At 44.2% G+C, this 16,683-nt stretch overlaps 1 protein-coding gene across 2 annotated transcripts in view; it reads left to right on the top strand.

Annotated features, from left to right (window-relative positions):
* NEK6 (NIMA related kinase 6) overlaps positions 1–16,683 on the top strand; it is an 82,523-nt gene that overhangs the window by 51,609 nt on the left and 14,231 nt on the right. For both annotated transcript variants that reach the window (XM_063144621.1, XM_063144619.1), the window contains exons 6-7: positions 4,941–5,049; positions 6,741–6,848. In XM_063144621.1, coding sequence (XP_063000691.1) covers positions 4,941–5,049; positions 6,741–6,848 — 217 coding nt within the window. The remainder of the gene's footprint in view (positions 1–4,940; positions 5,050–6,740; positions 6,849–16,683) is intronic.

Genomic DNA, 16,683 nt, shown 5'->3' with positions numbered 1-16,683 from the left:
TAGCCTTGTCCTCCAGGAACTGAGGGTGGGGGTAAGCATTCAAAGCTCTATTTAAAATCACAATAGCAAAATGTGCACGGACTTTTATTAGCCTTCACAGAATGATTGAACAAAACAGCTCCACCAGTTTAAAATTTGTTTCCGTCTCCCAGAAGGAAAGTCTATCAAGGAGATAAGGAGTTGGAATATGGGCCCTTGGAAATCGCGTGGATTAGAAATGGCTGTGTGAGAGTTTAGAGAGCATTTCTCAGGACTCTGATCGTGTTGAGGCACGTATTGATTCCAAATACGCTGCTGTTCCCCCAGTCCCCTCTGCCACTTTCACAGGCTAGTGAGCTGCCCATACGAAAGGCTGCAGTGCCGTACAACTCTCCTTCGACTGGCTCTTAGTGGTCAGAGTGAGCCCAAAGGTTTATGTTTTCTTACTATGATCCACCCCAAGCCCCTCAGATGGTCTGACCTAAAAATCTAAATAACTCTGGCTTTTCATTGCTTTTTAAAAAAGCAGTGTTTGTACTGTGTGAAAGTGCTGGTCTCTCTCTTTCTCGGGTTGTGGTGGTGCAGTCTCCAGCAAGGCAGTGGCCTTGTTTCAAACTTGGGCTTCGAAGAGGCAGGCAGGTTATTAAGCAGACATCCTCAACCTGGTGCCCTCCAGATGTGTTGGACTACAGATCCCATTATCCCCAGAAGTCATTTGTAGTCCAACACATCTGGAAGGCACTATCAGAATGGCGAAGGCTGCAATAGGTTCTTCCATTAAGGGAACAAAGCTGAGTTTGTCTGCTCATAACTTCAGGACGTGATACTTTAGAACATTTTGCAGTTTGGGAAGGGATTAAGTTGGACAATTCACAGAACATTGGTATGTGTAAAGGAATTTCAGTATGAACAGGAACGAAAAAGAGAGCGAGCTAATTTAGTTAATAGCATAATGGGCTCCTTATGTTTATCAGCTGACCCTGAGCTCCTTGCAGTGTTGTGGTTCTCAGTCATCGCAAGAACTTCCCGTGGCTTCATGTCTCTACATGGTTTGTGCGTTCCTTGTGCGTCCACCAGGTGTTTTCGTTCTGGTGAACAATCCCATGTTTAAAGGAGAGATGTATGACTGTGAACATACAAGGAGAAATACTTACGGGTGGCCCCTGATGCATCCCTACTGTCTGTGCCCTGATGTCTGCTCCCCTCTTCAGCTTTTACAGTGCAAGATCCTGTTACTGTGGTTGAACAGGGTTTTTTAAGCATTAAAACAGAATCCCAAGTACTGAGACACAAACTCCCTTTCTACACCCAAGGGTTATCCCAGGAAAATGGAGGGATCATCCCTGCCTGCTCCCGGGATCCCCTGTGTGTCATTTGGATGCACAGGAATGATCCCGGGACGATCCCGGGATATAGGGCTGGTGTAGACATGCCCAGAGTTGTTGGGCAACACCACCACCTTCTCATGCTTTTACTGTGTCTTCAGAGAAAGTGAGAATGGCGTTAGCAATGCTCAGAAGGGGCTTAAAAACCACATGCATGTGCACACATGCGGCACCCAGGCTCCGTCTTTGCCAGGCCTCTGTCGCCGGCATTATTTATGAGCATTATAAAGCTGATGTAACTGAGGGTTGCTAGCAGTACAACCCACTGGAGAATTTTGGCTTTCTGTTAAATGTCAAGAAAATCTTATTGGACATGACATTTAAGAAGATTGCTAATTGTGGCCTTGCGTCTCCTCCCCTAAATACTTCAAGAAGAATGAAGCTAGTATTATCGGGTAAATAATGCCGTTCCGCTACCATTCACACACTGGGCTTGGTTTGAAATGTGGGCGAGGTATCCCACTATAATACCCTTCCCCTGTTTATGACTCAAAGGGAGGAGAGTCTCTGCTCAAGATGGATGAGCCCCAGGAAAGCGTGGCACAGAAGTCACAGGAGTAGCTGGGCCTCTTCGCTGCAGTGTGCATGGTGGAATGTTTTCTAAATGTATTCTGTTTTCATTTCGTTTCTCAGACACAAATGAAAATAGCGAAATGGTGTTGTGGTTTAACATGAAAATGGGTGTCAAGTGGAGATGGGGGCACATGTCCCCAAAATACAAAGTACCGGATCATTGCCCAAAAAGAAAGGGCACAGTTTAGAACTAACCTAAAATAAACATCCAGTGAATAACCACAGCTAGTGGGGCTCCCGTATGTAATGGTAACAGGAATACAGGGCTGCTGCTCTAGAGAGGAAAGGAGGAAGGGCATGTATGGCATGTTGGAGGGTCAAGCAGAGGAAGACACCTGTCATTCCATGGTGATGATGGCTCAGAATTAGGATTCTATCCCAGAATTCTGGAGCAGGAAGCAAGTCTCATGGCTTGGTGGACAAACACCAGGCAGAGGCACGGATCCAGCATGCATCTGTCATATGAGGCTAGAAGTGAACTGAAAAAGCCTTCTCAATCATTCCTTCCTGCCTTGGGAATTGAGCCCCAGGACCTCCCTGCAAACAGGGACACCATGTCTTTTGTGTGCTGTGGAATTCAGCTCATAGGAATAGAGGAAGCTGCCTTATACTGAGCCAGACCATGAGTCATAGAATCATAGAACAGTAGAGTTGGAAGGGGCCTATAAAGCCACTGAGTCCAACCCTCACTCAATGCAAGGAATCCACCTTAAAGCATACCTGACAGATGGCTGTCCAGCTGCCGCTTGATGGCCTCTAGTGTGGGAGACCCCATGATCTTCTAGGTTATTGGTTCCATTGTCATACTGTTCTAACAGTCAGGAAGTTTTTCCTGATGTCCAGCCGGAATCTGGCTTCCTGTCACTTGAGCCCATTACTCCGTGTCCTGCACTCTGGGATGATTGAGAAGAAATCCTGGCCTTCCTGTGTGTAACAACCTTTTAAGTCCTTGAAGAGTGCTGTCATGTCTCCCCTCAATCTTCTCTTCTTCAGGCTAAACATGCCCAGTTCCTTCAGTCTCTCCTTAAAGGGCTTTGTTTTCAGACCCCTGATCATCCTTGTTGCCCTCCTCTGAACCCCCTCTAGCTTGTCTGTGTCCTTCTTGGAAGTGTGGTGCCCAGAACTGGACACAGTACACAAGATGAGGCCTAACCAGTGTCGAATAGAGGGGAACCAGTACTTCAGCTTGTGATCTACAACAATTCGAAGATCCTTCTCGCTTGTAGTATTGCTGAGCCAAGTGTCCCCCATCTTGTAGTCCTTCTACCTCAGTATTGTTTTCACTGACAATATGAGATGCAGCAAACCTGTCTGCACCAGTTGCTGGGGAACATGGATGGGAGGGTGCTTTTGCACCCATATCCTGCTTGTGGTTCCCTGGTCAACATCTGGTTGGCCTCTGCATGAACGGATTGCTGGATTAGATGGACCTTGGCCTGATTCAGCAGGGCTCTTCTTAGGTTTTGATGGCAGCAGCTCTTCAGGGTCTAAAATGATGTATCTTCGGATGCAGCTTAAGGCTTTGGCTGGATTGATTAAATGGCCTTGGTCCCTGAGATAGGAGGACTGAATAGATGGTTTCCTAAGAGCATCCATCTTAGAAAGAGCACCCATAAAGAGCATCCATCACCTGACATTCGTTATTCTGCTCCCCACCCCCCCGGGTGCTAGAGGGGGATATTCTGAAATGGTGGTGAAAGCGGATGAATGGTTCCAGGGGAATTCATATTGGGCAAGTCTTGGCACCTCCAGAGTCTCAAGTTCTGTTTTTAAAGCCAGTTGCTAACATGCTTGTGTGGAGGAAAGATTTGGGCAGTGGCTGAACTCTGGAGCGCAGAAGGTAGAAGTGGGGCTGGATTCAGAAGCCTGCTTTGCACCACCCCCAGAGCTACAGTGGGAGACGCGGGTAATAATAATAATAATAATAATAATAATAATAATAATAATAATAATAATAATAATTGTTGCTCTTGTTTCCTCCCCATTGAACCTGCTCAACCCTCATTGTCAGAATGCCAAGTCCCTAGAAGTACAGTATATGGCAAACAGAATACTTTAGAAATTAGGCAGAATTAGTCTGAATTTGCGTAATTCTGTCTACAGAATTTGGGATTACTTGTATAATTTCAGGTTGTTTAAGGCAATTGGGGACAGACACACCCAGCCTTGGTTATTACAGTCCACATCATTCCACAGGCACTTTACTCCACGAAAACATGCAACATGTCTGTTTTTACGGTATCAAACTTTCTGGGGCCTCCTACCCATGTACGGACAACGATAAAAATGCTGCCATATATCCAGTACTAGAGGAATGAGCCTCTACTCAAACCTTCCACGTATTTTGGACTCTTAACTCCCATAAACTACCGACAGCATGCCCAATGGCCAGGGCTTATGGGAGTTGAAGTCCAAATCATCTGAGGGGCACCAGGTTGGGGAAAGCTGCAGTAGTGTAATTACTTGGTTACTTCATAAATGCCCAGGTTAGTCGCTAAAGAGAGAAATAGCTTGGTTAGTTCAATGTCTTCGTCTAATGGCTTGGTTACTTGATAAAAACAGGATTCTTTTGTTACGTTGATAAGGATGATGAACATCTTCAAGATGTGTGTTGTTGTTGTTGCTGTTTTTAAAAAAGAAAATCCTTTTGTTTCTTAAGGCAAAGCACTCCAGACATTTGTTGTTTTGAGGCATTAAATATGTTCTGCAAGATAATTAACGAGATTAATGCTAATTATAATTGGTGTCCATTCAAAAATGTCAAACCTATTTAAGCATATTTTCCATAATGCTGTTAATTAGGGAATTGCATTGGAAATACACACGCACACACACACAGGCAAGGAGTTAAATGTAAAGCAGAAGCTGAACTCCTCCTCGTGGTCTTGAGGACATCAGTTAAGGTGGCAGCTGATGAACACATTAACCATGACGGAAGGCGGGAGGGAGAGGGAGAGAGAGATCGCGATTTTGTTCATCTTGTGTGTTTTTTTCTCTCCACAGTATTTTAAAAAGCAGAAGCGGCTAATCCCAGAAAGAACGGTTTGGAAATACTTTGTGCAGTTGTGCAGTGCGATTGAACACATGCACTCCCGCAGGGTGATGCACAGAGGTAACATTAATTCAGTCTCTTTTCGCTGAATAATAGTATAATGTTCCAATTAGTAAGCGCCTGCATTCAAAAACAATTATGCTGATGTTCAGCCAGTGTGTGTTTAGAGACAGTGGAGCTCGCAAGATGGATTTCTCCTTGTGCCTGATGCCTGGCTGTAAAGCATTAGCCTGAGCTGTTCAGGAGGATTATGAAGATGAGCTGACTCCAGTTGCCGTCCCTGAGATTTGGTAGAACTTGGGCCACAGCAGCCATTAGGACACAATACTGAGACCAGCGAGCCCCTTGAATGCTAAACAGTGGGCACCTTTCCATGCCTTAAGACACATTTGGCAACTCGGGCCTTTGGGTCAATCCCACACCTGATCCCCCCCCCCAAACGCACAGCCAGTGTTTTGAAAGATGGACGCTTTGGGAGAGCACCAGTGTGCAACAACAGAGCAGTTTCTTGCCCTGCCGCTGTTCCCAAATGTATCATCCTCATGGTGTGGCAAATGTTTTTGCTGAATCCAGTTCCTATCCTGCTCTTCCTTGTGCATTGCTGCTTTTTCATCAGCCTGTATCCAAAAAGCTTTCCGCTGTGAACAGCAGAGTACAGTCTCAGGCAGGCTGTTATTTCTTCTCCTGTTTCACAGATGGACAAGTGGCCCTAGAGAGTCACTTCCGACACTCCCTCCTGGCTCTGCCATCCTCACCAACATACCATACCGTTGTTCCTTAAATTTAAGAGGTTGTTTTTTTTAAAAAAATATTTATTTAAGGATTTTTATGCCGCCATTCAGCCAAAAAAGGCTCTCACAGCGGCTTACAAAAGTATTTCTTGACAGTCCCTGCCCACAGGCTTACAATCTAAAAGACATGACACAAAAGGAAAGGGGATTGGGAGGGAGGAGGAGGAGGAGGGGGGAAAGGAAAGCAAACTCAGGCACTACAATCTTAGTTGGAAAGTTCAGCAGTTACAGTTGGCAGCAGGAGGGAGGGGGCTCTCAGCTGGAGCTGGACCCAGGCACGGTGGAGAGGGGCCTGGCTGCTGCTTCCTCCCTCACTGGTGGCCTCTCCAGAGACAGTTGGTAGCAGGAGGGAGGGGGCTCTCAGCTGGAGCTGGACCCAGGCACGGTGGAGAGGGGCCTGGCTGCTGCTTCCTCCCTCACTGGTGGCCTCTCCAGAGACAGTTGGTAGCAGGAGGGAGGGGGCTCTCAGCTGGAGCTGGACCCAGGCACGGTGGAGAGGTGCCTGGCTGCTGCTTCCTCCCTCACTGATGGCCTCAAATGGTTTTAATTATAATCAAATGATAGGGATGAAGATAAAATATTGTTATTAATGAAAATAATATTATGAATGTTATTATTTTAAGTACATTTATTTCTGCTTTTCCAAAATGTTAAAAAGACTTTAGAAAAAGTATAACAGCACATCGTACCATTGTGCTGTTTCAAGCCAGACTCGAAACCTTTGATTTGTGTGCATTGAGGGAAAGGTGTTTATCCTTCCCCATAAACATCCCTTTCGCTGGTATGTAAAATATGCCAAGAAATGCCTCTTTTAAAAAGGCTCAATGCCATGTCTTAGGAAATCCAGTTTATGGGTGAGGTGTGATTGCTCCACCCTTGGGGAGGAGAAGGCTGCGGTCTGTTCGAGCCAGAAAGCTGTTTTGTGGATTTGACTTTCTTTCTCTCTCTTCTGTCTTCCAGACATAAAACCAGCCAATGTGTTTATAACAGCCACTGGAGTTGTGAAGCTGGGAGATCTTGGACTGGGCCGCTTCTTTAGCTCTAAAACCACTGCCGCACATTCCTTAGGTAAGGTTGGTGAAATTATATCCAAGGTGCTGCTTCTCTAGCTGCCACAGTAGCCCTCACCCAATTCAGCCCAAGGTCTCTTGGTCACACAATAGTTGCTATTTTTAATCCATTAGTGATTACATCCCCTATTTCTTTGTTCACCAGCTAAAATGCGCAAGGTACTTTTCTGCAACATCCCTGTTGGCCAAATATGTATTACTTTCTACCCTGAGTAGCAATTTATGAGATCTGAAGTAGTGTTTAGAAGATGGATGGATTAATTGCTATGAAGATTCAAAAAGGAGGACCTCCCCTTCTTCCTATATTGTGGTACTGTTGCTTAGCATATTTGGTTGTGCTCTTCATTTACGTTCTGGAGCTGTTCTTAGAAGACAGTCTTGAGGACGCCCTTCTGCGGTTTACTACAGTTTGCCTTTTTGTCCAAGGTTCATTTGCTTCAAGCCGCACCCCTCAAAATACTTAGAACTATCATATCTGGACTTGCAGGAAAGTAACCAACTATTCCCCAAAAGTCTTTTGGTCAAGGTGACGGCAGCCTGTTGCTTGTTGCCTACACAACACTTGCTCTTTTGCCATCTGGTTTGCCATTCTGTTTGGAGGAGGCACAGAGCTGCTGGGTCTCCCCGCTCCCCTGCCCCCAAGCTTGCAGTGCTGTTGGTCTGGCTTTTGTTGATAGTTAAAAAAAAAAAGATTTATATGAAGGGTTTTTTTTCCCTCTGATGAGGGTTCCTTTAAGTTAGGTACTAACCCATTTTGCACATAACAGCAATTCATGACTTGCCAGGGTAGAGCAGGAACGAGTACGCTGCCTTGCATGTGCTCGTCGCTTTTACATCCAGCTTTGAAAACAACTGAGGAATGTTGCTGTGACAACGAAGCGTGGGTTTCAAGGTTGGACGTAAAGCTTAGAAGATGCGAAGGAGACTGGAGCAGGCAGGGACCATCGGAGCCTGCTTTGGTTGGACCCCGCCCCCCAGGGCTAACATCTTCACCCTGTGGGGAAGAAGAAGGAGCTGTTGGTTTGCCCCTCCATTGGGAGATGAGAGGACGGAGCAAGGTCTTCCCACCAGCCTAAACAGTCTCCCTAATTTCTTATTTTCTTTCTCTTCCCTCCCCATCCACTTTCCCTTGTGTGTCTTGTCTTTTTTAGAATGTAAGCCTGAGGGTAGGGACTGTCTTCTTTATTGATAAATTGTAAGCCGCTCCGAGAGCCTTTTGGCTGAGGTGCGGGATAAAAATACTCTGAATAAATAATAAATAAATAAATAAAGCAGAAGCGACGAGCGCATGGGAGGCAGCTCACTTGCTTTGGTGCAGCCCCTGCTAACTATGGGTTATCTAACCCATACTTAGCCATTACGTACGAACCAGGTCACTGTGTCTAATGTTCGTGATGGGTGATACAGTTGTTTCTGATACTTACCTTACATAGTGTTTGGTTTCTCAACCTAAATGCTTTAAAGATAGATTTTTGCTTTCAGGGTCATGGAAACGTGGGGTGGTGGGGAGGGGGGTCTCTTGCACTGCAGCTTCTGGGTTGACTGGGAGCTCTTCTGCGTTTCTGGTTATGCCGCACTAAGGTCTTTCCTGGAGCTGGTCTACTGCCATTGGTAGAAGTTGAAGACCTCTAAGTTATGAGCCAAGTCCAAGATGTTGGGTTGCTTGCCCTGGCATTAAGAATCAATATTCAGTGCATTTTCTTGGCATGGGTTTCCAGAGGTGCATGCCTGTGTGTTCTCGTTGCTGTCGTCCACGAGAGACCAACCTGCTCAGGGCTCTTTCATCTCGGGGTGGGGGTTGCTGTGCAGTTTTGAATGTAGACCTAGGAATTCGAAGGACTCATTTAATCCATAAGCGGCATGCCACTCTCTCTGAACCCTTACTCAGCTAAAGTGTTCGCTGAACTAGACAAAATTCACAAGGATGGTGGAACAGTGCTGTGGGGAAAACTAGGGAGAGCGAGTCTTCTCCAATGAATAGAGCCAGTACTAACTGGGACAGAGCACACGCAAAAAGTGCTATAGAGACAGAATAGAGCCTGGAGTTCTGTACGTGTGACTTGGAGCTGCAGCTTGTGATCTTGGAAACTCCAGAACGCCAGTATTAGCACTACTGTGTCCTGGGAACGGTTTGAGGTGCTCTTTAAAAATTGCCGTTTGCCATTCTACAGAAGTATTTCACAGGCCCAAGGCAAGAAATAGTCCCCTGCCCCTTCCACCTAAATATTGTTTTACAATTCCCAGCCTATCCACCCCCATCAATTTTAGAAAATCAGTTTAGATCTATATTGCTCACTCTTGTATAAAATAAAATTTTAACGTTCAGTTCTAATATGCAGCTGAGTGGATAATATTTAATTCATTTCTGTAGAATGAAAACCTAAGTCACCAAGTCAGGCAACTCAAAGAAATAACTCCCATCACTGAATGGTCTGATGCTGCCTAGGAAATTTCCTTCTGGATGTTTGTCAGACCTGCTACAGTGACAATGGAAAGAACATATTTGAGCACAGTTGGCTTTCTCTGCCTTGGAGCTAGTCAGCAAAACTCCTTGTAACTTCCCCTGAGGAGGAATCCTTGCCATCTGCTTGTGTAGGATTCTGAAGTCACAGAACAGACATAGGACACTTGGCGTGCTACGAGCAACGTGGCAGCCCTGTTTGGACGTGCCTCGGGAAGGCCTTTTGGCTGTAGCAAGGAGGAAGGTTCGGTTCTAACATCTTTCTGTGGTGGCTTTTTCTTTGTTTATGTGACACTCTAGGCAGTTTAAGAACAATTGTTAAATTATTCTGAGTAAATCCTCTGCACACATCAGATTTGAGTCTAGACAGGTTTATTTATTTATTTACTGCATTTTTATACCGCCCAATAGCTGAAGATCTCCAGGCTGTTAGCCTTTTTGATTGTAAGGTTGTAAGTCTTTTTGATTTTATTTACAATTTTATTTATTTATTTTATTTACAATATATTGCTCCATATCTAAAATACAGTTGTTTTCAGGAGGCAGCATAGTGTTGCCACCTGCCTGACCTCCAAGGGCAGGGAGTTCCAAAGAGGAGGGGCCACCACACTAAAGGCTCTTCTCCTGGTGGACTGCAGTCAGGCCAAAGGTCCATGTGGAACCACCAGGAGCAGGTCCTCGGGTGACCTCACTGACCGGGCAGGTTGGTAGGGGAGAAGCTGCTGTCTCAGGTATTAATGGAGATGGGATGTAAATCAGAAATGTGACTACTTTATGTAAACATTTTATGCATTAGTGTGGAGGTATCCAATTGATTTATCTTTTACAGATTTAGAAGTATTAAGTTATTGACATCAAGCATTTACTATTTTGAGCCCACCTGCTCCCAAATCCCTCACCACTGAATGAACCCATACATGTGCCATGTTCAGGCAAGTAAGGGCACAAAGGCAGATTGCGCCTTCCTCTCATTATGAAACGATCTCCTGCTTCAAGCTCACCAAAGGCCCAGCCAGAGTCCTGTGGGCCAATGGGCCAGCCTTTGGGAATCAGTGTGAAGCCAGGACAGGTTGAGACTTCCGTGGCCCTTTTTATTCCATTTTTCTTTCGTATTTATTTATTTATTTATTCATTCATTCATTCATTCGTTCCTTCGGTTACCCTCCCCTAAACTTCAGGAATGGGGCGGACTATACATTTCCTTAAATATCAGTCGAACTTTGATTGTGTCCCCCTTTTGAAGTAGGAGAGTATGATCTCCTTGACACCTGATATTACCTGTGTTCAAAACATCTAGCTGTGTTGCATTGAAGGCCTTCACAGGAGGGACCAATGCACCTTTCCCTTTTGGCTCTCGGTATCTAATTCACAAGATGCCCATTTAGCCTTCCTTATTTGTGTCATTTAATTTGCCAGTATCGAACTTAGGTGTTTCTGAGAATGCTTGATGTCCCGAGACTGGCTGCTGTTCTGATACCATGGGAGGCGAGAGGTGTTCTTCAGTTCTTGTAAACTCCACAGAAAATGGTCAGCCCAGCATGCTGTTTTACTGCTGAGTTTGTAGGGCAGACTGGGGCACACCAAAGAAGAAGCCATCTCATTGATGGCAATTTGAATTTGCATCAAGTTTGGGCAAACGTAGGGTCATGTCCAGCTCTTTGCTTTCATCCCCTTTGACTGCTGCACTTACAAAGTAGTTGGCAGTCATGTAGAAGCCCAGTGACCAGCGTCAGGACTTCTAATGGAGAATTTGTCAGAGCTGCTCTCTTCCCATGTCAGCGGCGATGCTGCCTTTTCCTCTTGAGAACCAGCCTCTAGGCTGCAAAGCCACCAAAGACCCTTGGAATGCCAAAGGAACCCAAGGTCAGTCTTGCGCAAAACTCAAGTCGGTAGTTCTGCATCAAGAGGAATATTTCGTTTGAAAATCAAAACAACACCTTGACATCCTACCTGTCTTAAGGCCAGTTACGATTTGACTTTCCCCCACAATTTTGCAGGTTCAGGCTAATCTGGAAATCTGCATTGTGATAAGAGGCGATAGGAAATGCATATGCAGAGTGGTTCTGCTTGCAATATTGGAGATATATATATATATATATTTCACTGTTGCCCTGGCAACCATCCTGAACTCTAAAATCTAAGGCTGCTGACCCATGAATTGAGCACAGGGCTTATGCAAATAGATTCACCTAATCCCCCCCCTTTTTTTGTATTTGCTAACATCAGACTGGCATAAAAGGGCATTAGGCAGTACCACAACTTGTCTGACAGGTGTACTCTTGGCTCTGGCAGCACAGACGCCTCCGTGTCAGAAATGGAAGCCATAATTAGAGCAAGGAACAGAATGAACGTCAAACGAATTACCCGGCAGCAGATCATATTTGTCAGGAAGGATTGCATACATAAAAATTAAGTGACAGTACATGCCGGGGTAATGAAAGAAAAATGAAAGATTTGCCCATACGCTCTTCGCCAGATACAAGCGAGTGTCTCGGCTCTGCACGACAAATTACATGGCTGGATTTCGAGGCTCCTGTTTCTTCGCCACAAGTCTGCGTTCATAAAGCAAGACAGGGTGAGGCCCACTTAAACAAATACCTGACAGCTGGCTGGCAGAATAAACTTCGTTGCACATCATTCCATGCCCTTGAGTCCCTAATGCCAGCAAACCCCAAACCTTATTCACACATGGAAACGGGGGGAGCATGTTTCAGCCGTCAGCCCCCACCAGAAAGAAAAGATTACATTGGCTCTTTGGAAAGCAAGTGGTCAGAAGACCTTAATAAATGTCCAGGCAACATTCTCCTGCTGCTGTGACTGCCTACCTTTTGCTGTTGCAAAGTGAGATTGTCTCCTCAGAATTACTATCTATTTTGTCTGTAGCTAAGCAGAAGTCCTTGTGGTTTGGCCAGAGATACTTGACTTTCAGGTTTTCCACAGGCAGTAATTACGGGATTTAGTTCTGGGGACCTTGTAACACATCTACCTGCTGCAAAATCTTTCCTCGCTAAGAATCTCCCACACCTCTCCAGCCTGTGTTAATTTTCTGACCAGGTTTTATGCAAGGAATGTTGAATTATTATAAATTCAGATTAGCACAGGTGTTCATCTGGGTTTGCCGCAGACACTGTTAAACAGGCGACAAGTACCTGCATCAGCATTACAACCCACTGTGGAAATATACAACAAGTTGTCACTTTAATGAAATTACTACATGAGGCATAGTCCACAGCTGCAGTTTTTTGTTAAAGTGCATTGTTAAAGTGCGGTAGAATGAAATCCCTCTGTTTTGCGGAGGCCTGACATGTCCGCTCATTCCCGGATGACAAAAACTGCCATTGTGCCACAAGTATCTTTAGGGCAGTCGGACTCTGTCTTGTGTATTTGCTCTTCTCTTGGCAGGAAACCAGTGTATGTTTAGTTCAGAAAAAAAGATGGAGAGGGTGGGATGGGAAGAGGGTAGGACAGAGGTTTTGAGATTATGTGTGGTACGGAGAGCGTGGATAGGAGTTTGTGCTCCTCTCTTGTAATAGAACTTGGGATGACCCAATGGATTGGATTGGCATGAAGTCTCCCGAATGTCACTCACTATGGCCATTCTCTCACACCCTTCTTGGGGTCCTCCTTAGAGGTACCTCTCAGGTCTAATCCAGCAGTGCTCCCAGACATTTCTTCTCATACATCCTTTTCTCCTTGCCAAAGCCGTTTGCTACTCTAGGCCAGGTTCATGACAGGGACTATAAATGATTGATGGATTGACTTTACGGCATTTGTATGCTGTCCTAGAACATAAACTTCTCTGGGTGCCTTACAAGAAATAAACGTAAGAACCGTTTAAACACAACGTAAGCATAAAATCAAAAGCAGCTTAAGTAAAACAAGGAACGAAACTCACGACAGCACCAGGATGAAAAGAAAAACCACAATCTTTAAAAATGAAAGGCCCGAGACTACATGAGTTATTTAAAAGGCTTGGGTGAACAGGAGGATCTTCATTTTCAGGGGCTGTTGCTCCATGGTAGAGCCCCTGCTTTGTGTGCCAAAGGTCCCAGGTTCGAGACCCGGCATCTCCAGGTAGGACTGGAAAAAAATCCTACCTGAAACCCTGGAGAGCTCCTGCCAGTCAGTGCCGACAGTCATAGGCTAGATGGACCAAGGGGCTGACTCACTATGGGGCAGCTTCCAATGCTCACCTGGTGCCAAAAATGCCACAAGGATGGCACCCTCTAGAAGGGCTACTCCATAACTAGTTGCCACCACCAAAAAGGCCTTCTCCCTGTAGTTACCCGCCTCACTTCATTCGGTAGAGGCACTTGAAGCAGGGTCTCTGAAGAAGATCTTAACGGTTTAGGCAAGTATATATGTGAGAGCCAGTGTGGTGTAGTGGTTAGAGTGTTGGACTGGGAGTCAGGAGATCCGGGTTCTAGTCTCCACTTGGCCACAGCAGCTCACTGGGTGACTTTGGGCCCATCGCAGACTCTAAGCAGAACCTGCCTCGCAGGGTTGTTGTTGTGAGGATAAAATGGAGAATTCTGTACACCGCCTTGGGTTCCTTGGAGGAAAAAAGGTGGGATATAAATGCAGTAAATAAATATGGGAGGAGGCAGCCTGGACTAGAAGCCGGTTAGCAGAACCAATGGCATCTCTGTACTGATGCATGTGCCCACTGTTCCCACACTTGTCTTTGTTCAATTTTTGTTTTATTTGCAGACATGGTTATTGGAATCAATATCATTTTTAAAAAAACAGTCAAAGGATGCTTTGCTAAACAGTGGTTACAAATTAGCAGGAATACAGTTGGTATAAACTATATGTTTAACAGTTTGGCCGTGCTGGAGGTTGTAGTCCAGGACATCAGGTCGGAGAAGCCTGTCTTAGCCTCAGTCCAGTTTTCTTTTTATAGTGTAACTTATCAAAATGTCTCAGGGCGAAGATAGGAAGAACCAAAGCTTTTCTAGTTGGTACTTTAGATCAGACTTTTGAACATACTTGCAATGGAGAATCCGGCCTCCTTGTTCTCCGGTCAGTGATACAGCAGTGCTACAAGAATTACGATGCAGAGAAGGTTTTTAAAATAAACTTTGATGGTGTATCAGATAAATGGGAAAGGGAGAACTTGCTGAACTATTTTGATAGTCTTATTTTATAGAAGGCCACTTTAAAACTTCCAGCTGCTTTACAGTATAAAAATATTTTTAATGTAACATATACCGCAAATACTATTTTTTCAGATTTGTCGCTGAATTGTTTTCTTTGCGGAAAACTTGGGATGTTCTTTTTCTGTGCCTGGAGAAAAATGCAAGTGATACCCAATATTTCTAAAAAATAGTTATTTTGGGTGGCTGGAACTTTGCAGCAGTTAGGTGTTTTCTAAGGGGAACGTTCTTTGCCTTTTTGGTACAAAATGAATATGTTTCAAAACCCACAAATGTTTCAAAACCTTGCAAAGTTTGTCTTGACAGGAGTGGAGCAGTTTCCTTAATCAGTTTTGCCCCTTCGAGGCAATTTCAAAACGGGGGAATTCTCTGTAAAGATGCAGGGAAGAGCAGTATTTAATGTTTCTCTTTCATATTAAGAACTCTTGTTTCCTGCTGTGAGGGAAAAAGAAGTATTAGGTTCAAAATAAGTGGTTCCGCTCCATAGTAAAGGTTTGCTTGAATGGGAGACAACAGGGGTTTGATATTCCTGATAAACTATGCAGCTTCTTGCATTACTGGGTCAGCAAAAGCAACCCTGGTTGTGTGGCCGCTACTTTTAAGCAGACAGTTGTATCCATGATTGTGGGTTCCTAGGCAGAAACCCTTTTTTAAAGAAAAAAGAAAAAAGAAAGAACCTGTTTTAAGTAAAACCTGAATTAAATGCAAACTCTTAAAACTTTATAACATGCTTATGACTTTTGGCTGCATTTAGTCTTCTTATCTTCGTAAAGAAAGTACTCTGGGGGGAACATCTTTGTCAGTCACCTGTAGTTCATGTACTTACATTATGGGCTGGTAGTGGGGGGCCATGAACTGGCAAATCGCCACAGGTATCATCCACTGATTTATCTGTATGGCTTTTCACTCCTATTTGATGACTTCATGGCTCAGGGTCAGTGCTCTGGTGATAAATTAATATGTTTCTAGGGTTATAGCAACCAATTAGTATGCACTTTTGATTTAGGAAATAATATAAATAACAAATTGAATTTTTGAAAATGTAAATCAATGATTTAAATTGCCTTGATTCTAATCAATTTATCATGGGCAGGGCTGTACAAAAGTGCCATTTTAAAATGAACCCACTTGCCCTGCCCCCAAAACTACATAGATTGTCACAGAATTAGTGCAAGCACTTCTGAAGAACAAGGACTTCTAAATTTTGGATGTTTCTGTTCAAATAAGAGAAACAAGCATCATATTGGTATTCTTCACAAAGATGTAACTTAGAGCTAAATTGTACGTCTGTATCTCTTCATGGTTATTATATCCTTAAAGACTAGGTCTGTGTGGCTGGTACTTCTGTTATAGTCTCATTATTTCTTCTTCTTCTTCTTCTTCTTGATAATGATAATGTGGCTGGTACTTCTATTATGGTCTAATTTCTTTTTCTGTTCATGATGATGATAATAATGGTGATGATGATAACAGAAGTTCTCTGGTTTCCTCTTTTTCTTGCTAAGTAAAATGCACAAGGGTTTGTGATCTTTCAGCAGTCCTGTGAGGTAGGTCACTACTGTTCCCATTTTGCAGGTGGGGAAACTGAATCCGAAAGTATCTGGTTGGGCCCAGTGAGTCCACCAGAGAGGTGCATCTAGAACCCAAATCCAAATTTCTATCCAGTGGACTGCACTGCCTCTCTGTATTAATAAAGCATAACCATGACACTCCTGCCTTAGACACTTTATTACATTTCTGACCTGCCTTTTGACCTAAATTGGGCATTCATGGCAGCTTATAAACAGCTGCTTTTTTTTTTAAAAAAAGACGCATTTAAAACCACATTAGGATGAAAGGTAAAAATAGCAGACGTAAAAACTATTTAAAATATGTATGCTAATTCATAATGGCAAACAGTTTTGTTTTAACATATGGGGAATGAATAAGAAGTTGTAAAGCATAGGATGGTGGTGTAGGGGGAAGAGAAACCTTAGTTGTATGTTTTACACCTGAAGTAAGACACATGGCCATCTAGACAGGGTCTAAAATTGCCTGGCTGTACTTCTGAATCCATGGCACTCTGCCATGCAGTGAAATAGTCTTTAATATAATAGAAGACATCGAAGGAATTTGTTTCCCTACATGAAGAAAAACTCAGCTCTAAACCAACCCAGGAAATACCCTACTGCCTTCTAAAAACCGTGTTGCAATCATGTGCCCTGATGTCTCGATAA

Source organism: Elgaria multicarinata, chromosome 19 (assembly GCF_023053635.1).
Source record: "Elgaria multicarinata webbii isolate HBS135686 ecotype San Diego chromosome 19, rElgMul1.1.pri, whole genome shotgun sequence".
Classification (NCBI taxonomy): domain Eukaryota; kingdom Metazoa; phylum Chordata; class Lepidosauria; order Squamata; family Anguidae; genus Elgaria; species Elgaria multicarinata.
The sequence above is the reverse complement of the archived record's forward strand: the minus strand, read 5'-3'. Positions and strand labels throughout refer to the sequence as shown.